General features: G+C 35.3%; 2 protein-coding genes across 2 annotated transcripts; both read left to right on the top strand.

The window, feature by feature from the left end:
* LOC109346956 lies at window positions 12,019–13,808 on the top strand. Its single transcript, XM_019586697.1, has 4 exons — window positions 12,019–12,454; window positions 12,602–12,850; window positions 12,947–13,070; window positions 13,235–13,808. Exons 1-4 carry the CDS (start codon window positions 12,019–12,021, stop codon window positions 13,806–13,808), a joined length of 1,383 nt encoding a protein of 460 aa, XP_019442242.1.
* On the top strand, window positions 14,642–16,046 carry LOC109347183 (NAC domain-containing protein 83-like). Its single transcript, XM_019586898.1, has 2 exons — window positions 14,642–15,147; window positions 15,865–16,046. Exons 1-2 carry the CDS (start codon window positions 14,710–14,712, stop codon window positions 15,868–15,870), a joined length of 444 nt encoding a protein of 147 aa, XP_019442443.1. The 5' UTR covers window positions 14,642–14,709; the 3' UTR covers window positions 15,871–16,046.

Below are 21,032 nucleotides of genomic sequence, written 5' to 3'. Positions count from 1 at the left end.
TTCGTATGCTACCGAGTGAATCAATCGACGATATGCAAAAGCGATTCACTCACATTATTAACCATCTTGTTGCTCTAGATAAGATGTTCACCAAAAGAAAGCTCACTAATAAAGTCTTATGTTGTCTTGACAGGAGATGGCAACCTATAGTGACGGCAATAATGGAGTCTAAGGATCTAGACTCCATGCCTTTGGAAACACTCTTTGGAAAGCTTCAGGAATATGAGATGGAGCTTGGGCGCCTGACCATGCATGAGGAGTCCGATCGCAAAAAGAAGGGAATATCTCTCAAAGTTTCAACATCACAACCCAACNNGATAATGACGACTCCGATTCAGACATTGACGAGGAAATGCTAAATCTCCTTGTGTGAAAATTTGGAAATTTCTTGAAGAAGAAAGGAGGACTTACACGATTCCAAAGGAAAGAAGTGTGTGAATCAACCAAGAAAGGCAAGACAAAGTAGCGTTTCACTTGCCATGAATGTGGTAAGCTAGGACACATGAAGTATCAGTGCCCCACATACTTAAAAGGAGTTGATTCAGAGAATAGCACTCCACGGGACTTCAAGTCAAAGAAAACATACATCGTTTGGGATGTACCTGAGGAAGAAACAACATCAAGCACCTCAGATGAAGAGGAGACCGCGGAGTTGTGCTTAATGGCGATAACAGATGAGGCTTGCAAATCAAGGAGCAAGGATACTTCAGATGAGGTATACTCTGACACATCATCCTCTTCTTCTGATTCTCCCTCATATGAAATATTATATAGTGCTTATGTTGAGATGCATGGAGAACTTAAAAAATTAGCAAAATTAAGTAATGAGAGAAAAAGAATAATTTTGCTAAACCAACAAAAAATAATTCAACTGTAGAAAGAATTAGATGAATTAAAACTGGAAAGAGAAACATTAGATCTAATTTTTTCCTGTGCTTTACGCGATTGTTCTAAAAATAACTTATGTCAAAATACTACTAGTGAGTCTTGCGAGGACTTGAAAAACGAAAATTTTTAAACTGAATGAAAAACTCGTAAAACTCACAAATATTAAAAACCAATTAGACACTCTGCTTAGCAAAACAAGGAACGTTGGTGACCATACTGGATTAGGGTATGTTCCCCCATCCCATAAAAATAGACCATATAGGAGATCTCTAACACACCAATATAAAAATTCAAATAAGAAAAACAGAGACCCTACATGTCATTACTGTGGCACATATGGCCATACATTTCATTCATGTTATATCAGGAAATATGGGATACCCAGTGGTGTTTACACTTGGGTAAGAAAGGGAGATAACTCCCTAGTTACTAACAAGAAAGGACCCAACATAATTTAGGTACCTGAGTCTAGCAGGTGATCTATATTGCAAGTATGTCTTCGAACACACGGACAAAATTGGTATCTTTATAGTGACTGTTCGAGACATATGACTGAGGACAAGTTGAAATTCCTAGAATTGTCGTTGAAAGAAAAGGGATTCGTCACCTATGGAGACAACAACAAAGGAAGAATCTTGGGCACTGGGAAGATTGGCAACTCAACCCACACAATAATCGAGAACATTCTATACGTATAAGGTTTGAAACACAATTTGTTGAGCATAAGCCAATTATGAGTAAAAGATACTGAATCTATTGAAGAATCTCAAAATCAACCTCAAAATCAATTCAACACCGGAAATCAACCTAGAAATCATTCACTAATTCAACACAAAGAACATTCACTCATTCAATACGAAAATGATTCAACACCAAATTTGAAACTCATTCAACCTCAAAATCATCATTCACTCATTCAACATCGAAAGTTCTTTCACTCATTCATCACTGAATTGGGAGTGCGTTTTCCTTATAAATATTTGCCTTTTTTAATTACATGAATTGAAATTGAGTTCACTCATTTAGCTTGTATTGAGTTAGGGTTTCCCCTTTCACCTTATTACATTAAGAGTTAGTGTCCCCCCTTTTTAATTACATAATGTATTTTCTCTGCTTAGTGAGCTTAACTCCAAGCTTTATAGATTCATGCTCAATATTTTTTTTGTCAATTCCTTTCTATAAAATGGACCGAAAATGGATGAGTGTCAATCGATTGACGAATGAGTATGAGGATGGAGTGAAATCATTTGGTGGGTTTGAAATTGAGAATGTTGAAAACCCTAATAGAATTGTATGTCTTTGCTTAAAATGTTGATACTCAAACCGAGTTACTGCAAATGAGTTAAAAGTTCATTTAGTGTGTCATGACATTGGTCAAAGTTGCACATGTTGAATAAGGCATTGTGATAAAAGAGATGTTATGGATTGTGATGAGATACATATGAAATAAAACAATACAAATGCATATGAAGGTGATCGTTTCAAGGAAATGACAAACGTTGTCGAAGAGGATCTTCAGGATTGTCCTGAGATGTTTCAACAATTGATAAGTGATGCTGAAAAAACATTATATTATGGTTGTACTAAATTCACGAGATTGGCAGTGGTGTCGTTGTATAAGTTGAAATATGTTAATGGATGGTGATAAGAGTTTCACAGATCTGCTAACACTTCTGGGGATATGTTGCTAAAAGATAATGTACTCCATTCTCGAACCTATGATTCTTAATAAATGTTGTGCTCCATTGGCATGGACTACAATATGATACATGCTTGTGAAAATGATTGCATCTTATTTTTTAATGAGTATGCTTCATTAAAGTTATGTCCTAAATGTAATGTATCGCAATATAAGAAGGAAGACTCAATTTCCAAAAATGTTGTATCATATTTTTCTATCAAAGTAAGATTTAAGCGTATGTTCAGCATTGCGGAAGCTGCAAAGAATTTGACATGGCATGATGAAGAAAATATTAAAGATGGCAAGCTTCGGTGTCCTGCAGATTCTTCTCAATGGAGAAAATTGATCATGACTATCCTAGTTTTGGTCAAGAATTAAGAAATCTATGCCTTACATTGTCAACTGATAGAATTACCCACATAATGTTTAAAGTTGCTCTCACAGTTCATGGCTAGTGATGTTGGTGATATACAATCTACCTCATTCTTTATGTATGAAGTGTAAATATGTGATGTTATCTATGTTAATTTCTGGACCTAAACAACCAGGAAATGACATAGACATATATTTGGCTCCACTAATTTAAGACTTGAAACAAATGTGAGAGACAAACATATATGTATATGATGCGTATGGGGAAGAAAGATTCAACTTTATGAATTTTTTGTTCGGCACAATCAGTGATTTCCCTACCTATGATAATCTAACATGTTGTAGTACAAAATGACATTTTGCACGTCCTATATGTGAAAATAATAACCATTCAATGAGGTTGGAACACTAGAAGAAGAATGTCTTCCTTGGCCATCATAGATTTTTGAATTCATATCTTTACTATTGACGATGGAGAAAAGCGTTTGATGGGAACAATGAAGATGATTGTACTCCTATGTCATTAAAGGGTGACCAATTATTTCAAAAGCTAAAAGTTTAGAATAATAACTTTGGTAAACCTTTTGTAAAAGAAATGGTCAAAATTGGGTTGAGTAAAATGTTAATCTTCTTTGAATTGTCATATTGAAGTTCATTATATGTAAGACATTTCCTCGATGTTATGCATATTAAAAAAATTTATTTTAAAGTCTCTTTGGTACCTTACTCAATGTCCTTGGTAAGACAAAAGATGACTTAAATGAAAGATTGGACTTGGTTAGTATGTGAATAAGAATGGAATCGGGGCAGATAATGAAGGGAAAACGTACATATCTACCTCCAGCAGCTTATACTTTATCGAGGAAGGAGAAAATGAAATTTTGTAAATTTCTTCATGGTGTTAATGTTCCAGAGGGGTACTCTTCAAACATTCAGAACCTCATATCAATGAAAGACCTCAAGTTAAAAGGTCTTTAGTCTCATGATTGTTATGTACTTATGGAGCATTTCTCGCCTATTGAAATATAGACTATTCTACCTAAAAAGGTAAGAGGAACCATAACTAAGTTAGGGTTCTTCTTCAATGCAATTTGTAGCAAAGTGATTGACCCTGGAAATTTACCTGCATTGCAAAGACAAATTATTTTGACTTTGTGTGAGCTTGAAATATATTTCTCACCTTCTCTTTTTGACATAATGGTTCATCTAAGCATTCATCTTGTTCGAGAGATACAACTATATGACCCTTCCTATGTGAGATGGATGTACCATTTTGAGCGTTATATAAAGACATTAAAAGGGTATGTGAAGAACCAATCAAGACCAAAGGGTTGCATTGTTGAGCGATATATTGTTGAAGAATCTATTGATTTTTGTACCGAATACCTTACAAATGGTGATTTCATAGGCATTATAAAGCCTCGGTATGCAAAAAGAACATTTTGCGAAGGGATTACTGAGAATCAAATATTGACACTAACAAGAACTAAATTGGAGCAAACATACTTATATGTTTTGTATAATGCTGACAAGGTTGAACTATATGTTGAAAGATATAAGGAGATGCTTAGGAAATCTAACCCAAGTAAGAATGAAAATTGGATTTCTAAATAGCATAATCGGTGTTTCATAAAGTAGATAAAAAATCACATTGTTGAGGAGTTGAATATAAATGAACATTCAGTTTCCGAAAGATTTAAATGGTTAGCCAATGGTCCAAGTATTTATGTCTTATCTTATACTGGTTACCTAATTAATGTGTTCACATTTTATACGAAAAAACAAAATAATCAGAGTAAAATGCAAAATAGTGGGGTGACTCTTGTTGCTCGAACTTTACATATGTCATGTATAAAAAATAGCAACCCAATATATGTGAATATGTTATACTTTGGGGTCATTGAACGAATATGAGAATTGGATTACACAATATCTCAGGTGTCGGTTTTTGATGTATGTGAGTTGATAACAACAATAGCTTTTGAGTTGATGAGTTAGGATTCAGGCAGATGAATCTTAATAGGCCAAGATATAAAGATGAGACATTTATTCTAGCATCACAGGCTCAATGAATATTCTATGTTATTGATCCAGCTGATATGAAATGATCCATTTCTCTTTTAACTAACAAAATAATCATCAATAATATTGATGACCAAGAATATGATGTTCTTGATGTAGAAGATGATCCTTTTTTGAGACATCATAGTCGCGTGAAGCAGACCAACTATAGATGATGATTTATATACAAGAGATGAGCATAATGAGTGAATTTGGGTGAATCAATATGTTCCTCCAAACAATGACATTACAAGCAAAAAGCAATCAACAAAAAGGAAAAAGTAGATACATGTCTTTGTATAATTATAACATAATTTTGTTTGTTTGTAATTTGCATATATTGTACTTATATTATTTGTTTATAATTTTATGTACTTTGCCAAACATAATTGGTATGATATTCTTTATTTGTAATTTGTATTGTATTGATGTTAATAATACAAACTTTTGGCTGATATTAATGTGTCTATGTTGTTGAGAATATTTGTGTTGTTAATAAATGTATATGCAATATTGATGTGTACAAATCAACAATACATGCTAGGGGAAGCTCTAGGAGGCACTGTTGTATGTATACAATACAATTGTGCTCATAGTACGCAGTGTTGTTGTATGTATATAATACAATAATGTTCATTATAGACAATGTTATTGTATATGATTAATACAATAGAACACATTATAGACACGGCTGTCGTATATGATTAATGCAACAACACACATTATAGACAATGTTGTTGTATATGATTAATACAACAACACTCGTTGTATGTGATGTTGTTATATATCTGTGTTGTTGAGAATATTTATGAATAATACAATAACGCTCAATGTAGCTTGTGTTGTTATATGTATGAAATATATAACAACGCTCTTTGGAGGTAGCACTGTTGTATGTATGACATACAACAACACCCACAAAAGCGTTGTTAATCATGCCTATATACTATCGCACTCACATAGAAAGTGCCTGAAAGCAATGTTATATATCTAAAATGCATGTTGTTGAACTTCAACTTTGGCATAGTGAGTCTACCCACCAAGTCTCATAGGGTACAAAAGCTAAATTAACTTCATAACAAAATAGAGTGAGAAATTTATCCTTCTTAACATACCGTATGACATATTTAGGATACTCTTTCTTCATGTGTCCTTGCTTATAGAGATAAGAGGTAAATTCCTCATCACTCTTAAGTTTCTTTTGCTGAAAAGGCCTTTTCACAATACTCTTATTGTTCTGTTTTTTTTAATTCTAAGAGGTCATAGACAAGTGAACACTTTTAGTCTTATCTCTCTACAACTTTCCTTTCTCTTGCATATAGTGAATTATAAGCTCGTAGAGGGGCCATTTGTCATTCTAAGTGTTATAGTTTACTTTGAATTACCCAAAGTGTGTAGGAATCAAGATCAAAATCAATTGCATGAGCAAGTCATTACCAAACTCTAACTTAAGTAACTTGAGTTTTGATACGAGATTAGACATCCCCATAATATACTCCTTTGTGTTCCATTTGCCTTTATACTTCATGGAGATGAGTTTAGCCAAAAGACTACTCATCTCTGCCTTTTTAATTTTAGGCAAAGTATTATTCTATTTCTTCAAGGAACTTATTTGCACCTTGACCCTAAGAAATAGAGCCCCAGAATGCTTCTAGAGTAAAGTGTTTCAAGATCATTAAGCACATTCGGTTAGAGCATTCCTATTTTTCAATTTTAACCTCATCGAGGTTATTCAGAGTAGATATGGGTTTCTCCATACAAAGTGTCAGATTTAAATTCATGTATTTAAGAATAATTTCTACGGCTTCCTTCCAAACCTGAAAATTTATCTCACTCAACATTGGGATACTCTTAACTTGAGTAGAAATATTTGCAGCACTAGTAAAAGATATTGAATCCATAGAAGAATTAATTAATAACATATTCACATTTAAACAAACAAGACATATAATAGGCACATCACATGATATCTAACACAACATCAATTTCTAGTTTTTAGATAGAGAAATTAATTTGTAAATTGTACTTTTAATGTAATGATCAAATATTAACAATTAGTTTTGTCAAACAATTGTCTTTCTTTCGACTGACTATTATTCACATGAATTTTTAAATAATTATTACATATTTATCATCACAATTATGTTATTATTTGACCAAATTATGTCTTTCTTTTGACCAATCACATTTCTCATAAATAATATCATACTAATATTTGTGAAATTTTAAATCATTTCAATTTTCACAATAGAAATTATTATGACAATATATTGAATCAACTAATTCAAAAATAATTATCACATGCATAGAGGTAAACAATATGAATCCATTAAAAAAATACAATTTGAAATTAAAACTTTCAAATTTAATTACTTTCCTTATTAAATATGCTCATGCATATAATATTATGAATAGAGCATAACTTATGAATATATTTGATTAAATCATCATAATATAATATAATATATATATATATTTCAAACACCAACGCAATAAATATATGTAGTAAAATTAAACTAACATATGTTAACTTTAAAAAGTAATTTTTGGCATCATGCTAACTTGAAGATGAAAACAATTATAATCATTAATCATATTTGTCTCATTGACACACATTGAATCCACAGGCACATGAGCAATGAAAAAATATCATAATATATATATATATATATATAACGCTATTCAAAATAATATTTGACCGAACCAGAATGGAGAGCTCCCCTTTTTATCTGCCCGACACTAAACCTATATGTGCAAATGTAATGAATTCAAAACCATTAAGATGGAACAGAAATAATCAATTCAAAATTTCTCAATTTTCATAACATGATAGGGGAAACAGAAAATTCCTATAATGAATATTATAGAGTTCATAAAAATTGAAAAAAAATAATATTTAATGAAGAATATTTGGTGTATTCAGTTTTTTAAGGACTTTTCTATTTTTTTTTATGATTGAACTATTATTAGTTTATAAACTATTGGGGTACTCTATTCTAATATTTTTATTTTTATTGTAACTTTAAATTTTAAAAAATAAATAAATAAAATAATTAGTGTCATAGAGTCATGCAGTTAGAGAGAGAGGCAGAGAGAGAGTGAGAGAGAAAAAATTCTGGAGGTCTCCGTCCATGTCGAGGAGAGCTACCCTGCGAGTGGTTCGGCCTCACGCCAACAACAACGCTTCTGCTAGACCCTGGCCTGCTCACCCGAATTTCGAGGGGAGGAGTAATGAAGATTTTATTACTATCTATATTACTAATTTCCCTGAGGATTTTAGGACCCATGACCTGTGGCATTTGTTTCTGAAATGGGGGCGAGTTCGGGACGTTTTCATTCCCCTCAAGAGGAATAGGTTTGGGCAGAGGCTTGCGTTCATTCGGTTTACAAAAGCAACAGATATCTGACAATTGGCTAGAGCTCTAGACAAGGTTTGGATTGGCAATCTGAAATTATTCGCTAACATCCCGAGGTTTAAGAGGAACCGTGACCATTCTAGTGGTGTTAAGATGCCTCAGTAGCCGGTCTGGGTGAATTTTGTGCAGAACCTCCGCGATGGCAGAAGTTTTGTGGAAGCTGTTCGTGGTGTAGACTCTAAGGATGGTATCAAGGAGGGTGGTCAACATGGGGTTTCCAAAGATGGGTATGTACAAATGGTGCAGGTTTCAGAGAAAAGGAAAGGCTTTGAGTACTCTGTGCCCGAAGAAAACTTGGAGAGGTCGTTGAAATGTATGGTCGGAAGAACATTGGAAGCTGTTGTTCCCTACTCAATGCCTGATCTTCGTAGGAAGGAAGGTGTATTCTCTATTACTGCCCATCCTTTAGGGGCAGACTTGATCCTTCTGGTCCTAGTTGATGGTGAATGTGTACAGGAAGTTGTGAATGATGCTGAAGAGTGGTTCCAAACTATTTTTCCATCCATCTCCCCTTGGTCCACTGACTTGAAGGTAGTTTGTAGAGATGTCTGGATTAGGTGCTTCGAGATACCGGTTCACGCTTGGTTAGCGGATTTCTTCAACCTCATTGCTAAGGAGTTTGGCTTTTTAGTATCGATGGATGATGGTTCTTCCTAGAAAGTCAGTATAGAGGTTTGTAGAATCTGCATTAGAACCTCGGTGACTCATAGAATTGAGGAGCCTATCCAGGTAATCATTGATGGTAAGGAATTTATTGTCACTATGTGGGAAGAATTGGGGGGTTTCTTGGGGGCTTCAGTTGGTAAGAAGGATGGTTGGGACTGCTCATTCGTCTCTGATTCGTCGGTGGTGAAGGGAGAAGGAATGTCAGACTCTGCATCGGAGTGGATTTCCGATTAACTGGAGGTAGGGGACCAGCAGTTCATGGTGGACGACAATGGAAGGGAGGTGGTGGAGAAGAGAGAGGGATTTAATGCAATAATGACTGAATCTTTCCCTATACAATGTTTCTCGGGTGAGGGGTTTGAAAGAGTTTAATGCTGGGTGTGGGCCACATAATTTTGAATCTTGGGTGAATGAGGTGGAGGAAATTCAAGGTGAGGGTGCTATTAATAGCAATCAATGTGATTCATGTACCAATTCTGGTGGGGGTAAAATCATATAATCTTTAGGCTCAGACCTTGAAAAGCACGGCCCAACTCCTCTCTTTTTGCATATTAATTTAACACCTTCTGTCCATGTGGTTGGGCGTGTTCCAAAAAATGTGGGCCTTGAATCAAATATGTCTCTGCCCTCTCGTGTGGTTGCTTATGCTCCGTATCTAAGTGAGTCGTGTAGCCATAGTCAGATGGTACCTGCAAAGTCTGTTGAGTTTGACGTGGAGGGAGACCGATTATGTAAGGATGTCCCTGGTAACGTCCCTCTATCGTATTCTGATATACAGGATGTTGGCCATCCTACTTCTGTTTCTCCTACTGCTCGTATGAGCCTTATGAAGGCCTCGACTAGAAGAGGTGGCAGGGAGGCAATTGTACACACGAACAAAAGTAGACAAAAAAAGCTATCTAAGAAGAGAAGAATAAACAAGCTCTTATTGATTGGAACAATTTCTGTATTGATTTGGGGGACATTCCTACTATTAATCCCTTGGACCCAAATTCAGTGAATGAGTCCAAAGTGTTGTCTGGTTCGTTGGAATGTCCGGATGAGACTGCAACCTAATATCATCCTGGCTCTCAGGTAGGTCGAAAGGAGGGCATTGTGGCTGGTCCGTATTGTAGCAGAAAGGAAGCTGAGAAAGTATGGAATTTTGGGCAACAAATTGGTTTATGTGGGAAAGGTAATTCTGAAGATATCATCAAGATTCTGGTTGGTATGGAGGAAAGGGATAAAAATCAATTGCAATCCTCTAGAAGGAGCTCTCTAGTGGTTGATGTTAATAATATCCATTAATATAAGGGGTTTGGGAGGGAGGCTTAAAAAGAAGGAGATCAGGTCACTTGTTCGTAAACATAATCCTGATTTTGTGTGCATCCAAGAATCTAAAATGTAGTGTGTGGACTCGAAATTTTGTGCGTCTCTGTGGGGTAGTGATGATGTTGGTTGTGCTTTCTTACCAGCAGTTGGTCTCTCGGATGGTATCATCTCTCTTTGGAATAGGGATAAATTTGAGTCGGAGGAGGTGAGGTTTGGGCCAAATTTTGTGACGGTTAATGGGAAGTGGACATCTTCTAGTAGAACTGCTAACATTATGAACGTTTATAGCCCTTGTGATCTGATGAGGAAAAGACTGTTATGGGAAGAAGCTAAGAACGATTGGGTGAATCATTCGGGGAATATGTGGTGTGTGGTGGGGGATTTCAATGCAATTGTAAATAATGATGAAAGAATAGGTTCTGCTGCTCATTTTGATGTTAAGTAGTGCTCCGAATTCTCTCAATTCATTAAGGATCTGGAATTATTCGATCTTCCTCTTGCTGGTGCAAAATTCACTTGGGTTCTCTCAAATGGCTCGGCGATGAGTAGGCTTGATAGGTTTCTGGTCAATGACAAATGGTTGCATTGTTGGGGTCAGCTTCTCCAACTAGGCCTACAACGCTCCTTCTCTGATCATTGCCCTATCCTCCTAAAAAATGATATTCCTTATTGGGGCCCCTCCCCATTCAGAACAAATAACTGTTGGTTTTCTGATTCCGGGTTCTATAACTTCGTTGAAGAGGAATGGAGTAAGTTGGAGGTATCTGGTAGGGGGTCTTTTGTCTTTAAAGAAAAATTGAAGTGTCTAAAGAGGTCTCTAAAGACATGGAATAGAGATGTGTTTGGTTTGTTGGATAGGAAGATATCTGAGAAAGTATCTATCATTAATTCTATTGATGGGAAAGGGAGTGAAGGTGTTCTTAGTAATGAGGATATTGTTGCTAGGAGGATTGCTTCTGCAGATCTTTGGCGACTGTCCAGCCAAAAAGATAATCTCTTGCTGCAAAAATCTAGACAGGGGTGGCTTCGAGATGGTGACTCTAATACTCATTACTTTCATGCTTCTATTAATAGACGACGTAGATCTAATGAAGTGCTCGGGTTATTAATTGATGGGGTGTGGGTTGAAGATCCGCCAAAGGCAAAAGATTATATTCGTCCGTTTTTTCATGATAGATTCTCTGAATATCATTGGAATAGGCCGTCTCTTGATGGGATTGCCTTCAACCGTATTATCGAGGAGGATAATATTCACCTCACGGCCCGGTTCCAGGAAGATGAGATTAAAGAATATGTCTGGAGTTGTGAAGGTGAAAAAAGTCCTGGGCCTGATGGATTTAATTTCACCTTTATTAAAAAATTCTGGGATTGTGTGAAGTCCGATGTATTCGCTATGGTGGATGATTTCTTCTATTCTAGTAATCTTGCAAAATGATGCAATTCTTCTTTCATTGTCCTAGTTCCGAAAACGAGAAGCCTGCAGGGCCTTAGTGATTATCACCCATCTCTCTGGTTGCATGTATATCCAAGATTATATCTAAACTTCTGGCCGGTCGGATTAAAAAGGTTATGCACTCGATAATATCAGAATGCTAATTAGCTTTTATTAAAGGTAGATGTATCATGGATGGTGTTGTTATTGCGAATGAGGTCATTGATCAGGCTAAAAAGAATAACTTTGGGGATTGCTTTATTTTCAAAGTGGATTTCGAGAAGGCTTATGTCTGTGTTAATTGGAGCTTCCTTCTGTACATGATGGAAAGGATGGGTTTTTGTTTAAAGTGGAGGAGCTGGATTAAAAGTTGCCTTCAATCAAACTCTATCTCCATTCTGGTCAACGGGAGTCCAACTGCGGAGTTCAACATGACTCGTGGTCTTAGGCAGGGTGATCCGATTGCTCCTTTTTTATTCTTGATTGTGGCCGAGGGTCTTGCTGGCATTATGAGATCGGCGGTTTCACAAAGGATATTTACAGGGTACTCGGTTGGAAGGGATGAGGTTATTGTGTCACATCTTCTATATGCCGATGATACCCTTCTAATTGGGGAAATGTCGGAGGGTAATATTTTGGCGCACAAGAGTATCCTGAAATGTTTTGAGCTTACTTCGGGTTTGAGAATTAATTTCCATAAGAGCAGCCTTATTGGTATTAAAACCGATAATGTAGTTGTTCAGTAGGCGGCGAATAAGTTATTATGTGGTGTAGGTAAGTTGACATTCAAGTTCCTTGGAATTCCTGTTGGTGCTAATCCTAGAAGAATTTCTACTTGGGGTCCTGTTGTTGAGGCATTTAAGAAGAAGCTTTCTTTTTGGCAACAAAAGCTTATCCCGAAGTCGGTTCTTTCTTCTTTACCTATCTATTTCTTCTCTTTTTATAAAGCTCCTGTCTCTGTTATTCATGAGCTTGATAAAATTCAGAGAAGATTCCTGTGGGGTAGGAGCGAGGTGAACAAAGGTATACATTGGGTGAGTTGGAAAAATGTGTGTAGAGCTAAGGAGGTAGGGGGCCTTGGGGTAAAAAATTTATGTCTGTTTAATTTAGCATTTTTAGGAAAATGGAGGTGGAGATTTTTACATGAGCTCGAGTCTCTTTGGGTGAGAGTGGTGCATTCTAAATATGGTGTGGGGCCGGGTGGTTTTCGGGAGTTTCGTGGGGATGAGTGTTTTAGGAAGGGGTCAGTGTGGTGGAGAGATCTGGGGCTCTGGAGAATAACGAGAATAGGATTCAAAAAGGATGGTTTTATGAGGGGGTGAATAGAAGAGTCGGGTCTGGTTCCTTTACTTCTTTTTGGAAGGATAAATGGTTTGGGGGTGACAGTTTTAGCATTTCTTTCCCCAGGTTATTTCAGATTGCTATGGACAAAAATGCTTTTATTAGCTCTATGGGTGAATGGAGGAATGATGTTTGGTGCTGGAATCTGGAATGGCGTAGACATTTATTCTCTTGGGAAAGAGAGGAAGTCGAGGCCCTTCTTAATTCTATAAAGGAGGTTAGGATTTTGCAGGATATTGCTGATGGGTGGCTTTGGATGCATGACAAAGGTGGTCTTTATTCGGTTAGAAGTGCTTACAATGTCTTTCTAAATGAGGATAATGGCTATGATTCTTGGTTTTATAAAAAAGTATGGGGTTCCAATGTTCCTTTAAAATTGAGATGTTTTGTTTGGAGGCTGTCTGTAGATGGTATTCCAACCCGTTTAAATCTGGTTAGGATAGGCATTCTGAGCTTGAAGATCAAACATGATGCATATTTTGTGGAATGGTGGAAGAATCTATCGACCATTTGTTCTTCTCCTTCTCCTTCGCTTATTTTTTGTGGCAATCTATCTTCTCTTGGTTTGAACTCAGTTCTGTTTTCCCAGCTGGTATTAGGAATAACTTCCTATCTCATTGGAGTTCTCTGCGACTTGTAAAACCATATCATAATCAGTGGATGTCTATCTGGTTTGTCACTTTGTGGTCTCTTTGGTTGGCTAGAAATAAAACCATATCATATTCAACTACTTTCTTGGAATCTTCTCTCTGCTCGTTTTTCTCCCTTCCCTTACTCTTTCATGGATTGGGTATGGATCCCCTCAAGTTGTTTGAATTGGTATGTGTAATGTTGTTGTGGATAGGAGCACCACTTGTTCTCCTAACCCTCTTCTTTATTTTTAATATAATGCATTGCTGATAAAAAAAATTAATGTTAATCAGTTGTTAATAAATATGGCTGATGTTTCCCCTCGAATAAAATTGCCTCTAGTGTAAGATAGTGATTTATTGTTTAACCAAAAATTAAGTTGCAATGTTGTTGTGTGGACTATTATTTATTAGTAATTTATATTGATATCTCTTTAGTTTAGTTTAATGATATCTCTATATTTTAGCTTAATTATTTTCTTTACCTCTCATGCTTCATACATTATATTCATTTCTCTCAAAAGATGTAACTTAGAGGGAGGGATAGTTTTCCTAAATTTTGGGTATAGATATAGGTGTAATTTATTCTAATTATTTTATTATAAAAATAAAATAGTTGATTTTTATTTTTTCTTACAGTTAAACGAGTGTAATTTTGAAAATAGTATAAAGTTAAAAAGTTCTAGGAAGTAAAATAAAAGATAAATATATGATTGAGTATATATTTAATAAAATTTCTATATGATAAACCAATTTTTTTAATAAGATATCCCAATAAGAAATTAAAAGATATTTTACAATATAATCTTTTACTCAGATTTATATAAGATATAGGTTTGGATTTTATTAACACATGTACAAAACACAATAGTTCTGATCAGAGCTTTTTTGAAAATCTTGAAATCACTTTCCATGACTCGTGCTTCTCCTCCATCTTCAAGCAAGACATACACTCTAAGAGATGATGAACTCATCCAAAATTTCCTTTACAAAAAGATCCATGCAGAAGTTGTGCCTACCCATCTTACCATTCTTGAATGTGACTTGTATGGTTCAAAGAATCCTTGGGAAATTTGGGAAGCTTTTGAAGGGTCCAGTTATGATGGAAGGGACCTCTATATATTCACTACCTTGAAGAAGAAATCTCTTAACGGCGCACGGTTCCTTCGCATCATTGGTTGCGGTTCTTGGGAAGCTGAAGACACTGGGAAAAAGGTAGTAGTTGAGGGCACAAATCAATGTATTGGATTGAAGAAACGTTTTCGCTTTGAGAAGAGTGACACTGAGCATGATGGTGCGTGGATCATGCATGAATATAGCCTTCACCCATCCTTGCAAACCAATCCACCTGTAAGTACATATCAAGATTGTAAACTATGAGTATACTACATATGATGGTGCCTAGATCATACATGAATAAACTTCATGTAAACATTAGTGATAGATGTTTTTTGTACTACCAATGTTATCCTTTATTTTTTTGGGTAATAAACTAATATCTTTTGGTATACTTCTCCCAATAAGTATTACTATCAGAAATCAAATCTTAAATCTTTTAGTTTTTATGAGATGTAACAGATTTTACAATACTAGACCAACGTTTTATTGGTAAGTGATGGATATTTTAAATGCTCTCCATCTTTGCAATTGTGGCCAACATATTATAGTTGTGGGACAACACTATCGGAACTACAATTGTAACCATATTTTCTTACTATTTTCCGCTAATATGGTAAAAGCAACAACTACAATAATTTAAAATACTTGTAGATTAGCATTGTTTCATCAGTAAACTATGATCGTAAGCTATGATCGTTCACTGAATATTCTGCAAGAAATAGCTACGGCAAAATTCATTATGAGAATACTGTTTTTTTAATGTTTGAAGCACAATCTTTTCATTTCTTTTATTCTCTACTTCTTTTGATAACTTAACATTATTCATTTATTCGTACCATTTTGTGCAATGCCACACTTTTCTACTTTGAATTATGATCTTGCTCAATGTTAAAAAATTAAATTTGATCGTTTTATTACCTTGCAGACCAATAACTATGTTCTATGCAGATTTAGAAAGAATGGAAGACACAATCAACCAAAACAAGGTACAAAAAGAACATGTGATGAGATGAACACTCTCACCAGAGAAAAAAGGAAGACTGCCGTAACGGACACTGCAGAAAAAAGTATTGCTGTTATTGCACTTGCGGCCAATGGCGTATCTGTAAGTATCGGGTTTAATTTGTTGATCATCCTAAGTAAATATTATATTGCTTAATTAAAGCTAAATTATATGTACTCCATTGTGATTATTCTATTGTTTCTGTTTTGCAAATATCGTTAATGGTTTTGAGTTCTAACCATGACAATAAATCTATAAAATAACTACATTTTAGTTTAATTTTAAGTAATTGTATGTTTTTCAATGAGGTGGAAGTCCCTGCCCTGGTTTTCTGCCTTCTAATATTCCCTTTGCATACATATCTAATTTTGGAAATTTGATTGTGTAACGAAAATCTTTCACTTTCACCCATTTGTATTATTTGCTGTCACCAATGATAAAATGTAAAACAAAAAATATATTTTCACAGATAAATAATTAATTTCTTTTAGAATTTCATGGCTATCCCTCTTATAGTTCATAAGAATTGAACACATTTTAATTTTTTATCAGCTTAAAACTTTATATTATAAGCCCAATATCTAGTTGGTATTCTCAACATTACTTAATTTTACTTCAAATATTACCTTCAGATTTAGTTAAAATAAAAAATAAGATTCCTTTTACTATTGAAGCTTTTAATATAAATAAGAATTGATATTAATATTTTTTTTTGTTTCCGTTGCCTGTCTTTAAAAGTGTATGTATATTTCATTGTTTGGTTTGATTTTAGTTTTAGAAATTTGATTTGAATTGTTGTTTCCCAATTTAATTTTATTTATTTTAATGAATAAGGTTTTTTATATTATTTGAGAGCTTAAAAATGCGTAGGAAGAAAAAAAATTAGGAAGATGAGAGAGAGAAAGAGTCGATGTAATGGATAACAAAATTGAATGGGTTAAATTCTTGAAATAATACAAATGTGAAATTTGACATTCAAATCAATATATTATAATACTGAATTTTAGGTGTAGAATGGATATTGATTCAACATAAAATCAAATCAATTTGATATCTTATATATATTCCAAATGTAATCTATAAGATGATTATACATGTAATTATTTTTGCATTCTTGTTTTCTAGAGTGTTTCGTTTTGGGAAGATACTCATCACGGAGCAAGAAACCAACAAGAGAATAAAGAGAAGAATGAAGCGCCTGAAACTGAGCCTCACTTTGTTGAACAAGATGAAGATTATTGGAAACAATCATTTCCATCTCTATTGCTAGAAGGTCAAGAACACTTGATCCAAGCCGACGGGAAAGACCATCAAATGATTCCCAATCAATTGAGCATTGACCTTTTAAAGGAGATGATGATATTTCCATAATAATGATTACTCCTTCTAATTCTTATTATAGGCCACATTCTAGATGTTTTTTTATGGTTCTTATTGTAAGACAAGTAACGTTTTCTATACACTTTCTTTTAACTTATCAAAGGGTGTTTACAGTTAGTTGGATCAGTTTGGCAAAAAATTATCCAATCTAAACCCATAATTAATTCCTGGTATGGTATAATTTGTTTATATTAAGACTTTGATCGAAATATTATATGTTGTTTTAGATCAATTTAGATTGATTTTTTTTTATAAAAGTAAGCATTGCATATACACTTCAAAATGTTGCACAAAGAAGATAGAATGTGCTATGTTGCAGACAAAGAAAGAAAAAGAATTAGTGTAGGATGAGAGAAAGAGAAGTAGCCTTTTGTGTGTAAGAGAGGAGAAAGTAAAGTGATAGAGATAGGTTTTCTAGAAAGTAAACAAGTGTATATTCATCAAAAGCATTTACCAACTATGTATAGCAATATGCCAACTACATTCCAAAAATAGTAAAACTACCAACAAACTAAACTAACCAAACTTTCTATATCTAGAAACTATCTATATTTATCAAAACTGAATTACTTTTAACACTTCCCCTTAATTCAGATTTGCTTTCAAACACCTTAGACCAAGCTTATATTTAAGTTCTTCAAACCTTCTCTTCTTCAAAGCCTTTGTAAAAACATCTGCGATTTGCTCTTCTGTTCTGCAGAAATCAAGCTTAAGTTGATCCTTGCTAACTTGGTCTCTAAGAAAATGAAACCTTGTCTCTATATGCTTGCTCCTCCCATGTGCAATAGGATTCTTAGCTAGGTTTATGACTGACTTGTTGTCAACCATTATAAGCATGCCTTCCCCTTCTTTTTTCAACTTCAATTCAGTGAGAAGTTTCCCTAGCCAAGAAGCTTGTTGAGCAGCAGTACAAGCAGAGATTGCTTCACAAGATGAGAGTGCCACAACATCTTGTTTCTTTGAAGACCAAGAGATTGGTGCCTCACCAAGAAAAAACATGTAGCCACTTGTGCTTTTTCTGTCACATTTATCCCCACACCAATCTGCATCACTGAATCCAAGCATTCTGTGATTTTTGTCACTGTTTTTGATAGGAAGTATCAAGCCAAACTCCAATGTCCCCTTCACATATCTGAGTATTCTTTTAGCTTGCATCAGATTGGATTTCTTTGGTGACTCCATGTGTCTACTTATCACACCTACACCATATGCAATAATATATGGCCTTGTGTTACAAATGTATCTTAGGCAACCAACAATATGCCTATAGAGAGTGTTATCAACTGCAACATCGTGTTCTGGTTTCTCACAACCTACATCAGCTTCAATAGGTGTAGAGACTGCCATCCTTCCATATTGAACCTCTTCAATACATCATTGATGTACTTCTGTTGGTGCATTAGGATTCCCTCTTTGACTCTTGAGAATTCTATCCCAAGAAAATAGGATAACTCTCCCAAGTCACTCATTTCAAACTCAACCTTCATTTCTGCTTTGATTTCACAAATTTCCTCAAGCTTAGTTCCAGTTACTAGTAAGTCATCCACATAGAGACAAATTACTAGAAGATTCTGAACAGTTGAGCCTTTCACATATACACCATACTCTGATCTGCATTTCAGAAAGCCAAGCTTCAATAGGAATCCATCTATTCTTTTGTTCCAAGCCCTTGGAGCTTGCTTGAGACCATAAAGGGCTTTATGCAGTTTGTATACTTGATGATCTTTGCCAATTACTTCAAAACCAGGTGGTTGTTTGACAAATACCACCTCATCTAATGGTCCATTTAAAAATGCAGACTTAACATCCATTTGGTGTATGTGCCAATTGTGATAGGTTGCCAAGGAAACTACTAATTTAATTGTTTCCAACCTTGCAACAGGTGCAAAGACTTCACTATAGTCAAGACCTTGCTTTTGTAAGAAACCTTTTGCAAGTAGTCTTGCTTTGTGCTTCACAATTTCACCCTTTGGATTCACCTTGATCTTATATACCCATCTAACATCAATAGCTTTCTTATTTTCTAGTAGGTTAGTTAGATACCAAGTGTGATTCCTTTCAATAGAGCTGAGTTCTTCTCTCATAGCTTGCATCCACTGACTTGATTTCACTGCCTCATGAAAACTTATTGGTTCCATTTCAGCTAAGAAAGCCATGTGCACCAATTCTCCTTCTGTAGTGATGCCTGAGTCAGAGAAGATCTCATAGTCATTCAACCTTGTTGGTGGTTGTCTTGATCTATGGGATCTTCTTTCTAGTTGAGCATCTATATCTGCTATAGCTGGTTGTTGTTGGACTTCATCATCTATATGCATTGTAGCACTTCTTTCTTGAACACTATTCTGTCCAGTCCAATCCCAACATTGAGTCTCATCAATCTTTACATCTCTGCTCACAACAATTTGCTGATTCAAAGGATTAAACAACCTATAAGCACCTGTGTTGTGATAGCCAAGCAGAATCAATTTCTCACCCTTGTCATCAAGCTTTCTTCTTTGCACATTAGGTATATGTTTGTAACAAATAGAACCAAAAGTTTTGAGATGACTTATATTTGGTTTCTTCTTTCCTGCCTGACCAAGCTTCCTCAGGAGTGATCTTCTCAAGTCTACTAGATGGACATCTGTTCAGGATGTATGCAGAGGTTGAGACTGCTTCTCCCCAAAACTTCTTTGGCAACTTCTTTGTTTTCAACATACTCCTAGCCATGTTTAGGACTGTCCTATTCATCCTTTCTGCAGTTCCATTATGCTGTGGAGTATAGGGTGCTATGACTTCATGAATTAATCCTTCCTTGTCACATAAGTCTCTCCATTCAGTTGAGGTGGTATTCTCCACCACCATTAGTTCTGAGTGCTTGCAGTTTCAATTCCTTCTGCCTTTCTGGTTGAGCCTTAAATCTGAGAAAAGTAAGAAACACATCACTCTTCTTTCTAATGAGATGTATCTATACCTTCCTTGTGTAATCATCTATGAAGGTCACAAAATATTTGTTTTCCCCCAATGATTCTTCCTCAAATGGCCCACACACATCTGAATAAACCAGTTCCAAAGGTCTAGATGATCTAGTAGGTATGTGTGCACCAAAAGCATTCCTTGTATGCTTGCTTGTGAGACACTCATCACATAGTTCACTAGGAATAGCAATAGAGGGCAGACCAGAAACAATACCAACTCTGCTCAAAAGTTCAAGACCTTTGAAGTTCAGATGGCCATACCTTTGATGACATACCCAATTTTCTTGCATAGCATTGGTTAGAAGGCAATTGTGATTATTGATTTGAATGTCAATTTTGAAGGTTTTGTTATTGGATAGGGAGCCTTCAAGAGCAGTCTCTTTTTGACATCAAACACTCTTAGCACCTTATTCTCCATTGTCATTGTATACCCCTTTTCAAGTAACTGACCAAGGCTAAGCAAGTTACTTTTCATTTTGGGCACATACACCACATTGCTGATGCAAGAAGACTTGCCATCCTTCCTTTGTATAGAGATATCACCAATTCCTTCAGCATCAATGGCACTATGGTCTGCAAATTTCACCTTACTTTTAGCAGATTCATCAAGCTTCACAAACCATTCTTTGTGTCCAGTCATATGATTGGAACAACCAGTGTCAAGGTACCAATAATCATCCTTGACACTCTCTTTTTCTGTTGTAACCATAAGAAGAACTTGTTCATCCTCTGATTCTCCTCCATGAGCCATACTAGCTTCAACTTCTGATCCATTA

Source organism: Lupinus angustifolius, chromosome LG05, assembly GCF_001865875.1.
Source record: "Lupinus angustifolius cultivar Tanjil chromosome LG05, LupAngTanjil_v1.0, whole genome shotgun sequence".
Classification (NCBI taxonomy): Eukaryota; Viridiplantae; Streptophyta; class Magnoliopsida; order Fabales; family Fabaceae; genus Lupinus; species Lupinus angustifolius.
Note: the sequence above shows the minus strand (reverse complement) of the source record. Positions and strands in the feature narration are given on the sequence as shown.

Coding starts and splice junctions, on each gene's coding strand:
- LOC109346956 (XM_019586697.1), top strand. CDS start 12,019: ATGGATGGTGTTGTTATTGCGAATGAGGTCATTGATCAGGCTAAAAAG. Junction 12,455..12,601: donor AATTGGGGAAATGTCGGAGG/GTAATATTTTGG, acceptor TATGTGGTGTAG/GTAAGTTGACATTCAAGTTC. Junction 12,851..12,946: donor TAGGAGCGAGGTGAACAAAG/GTATACATTGGG, acceptor TAGCATTTTTAG/GAAAATGGAGGTGGAGATTT.
- LOC109347183 (XM_019586898.1), top strand. CDS start 14,710: ATGACTCGTGCTTCTCCTCCATCTTCAAGCAAGACATACACTCTAAGA.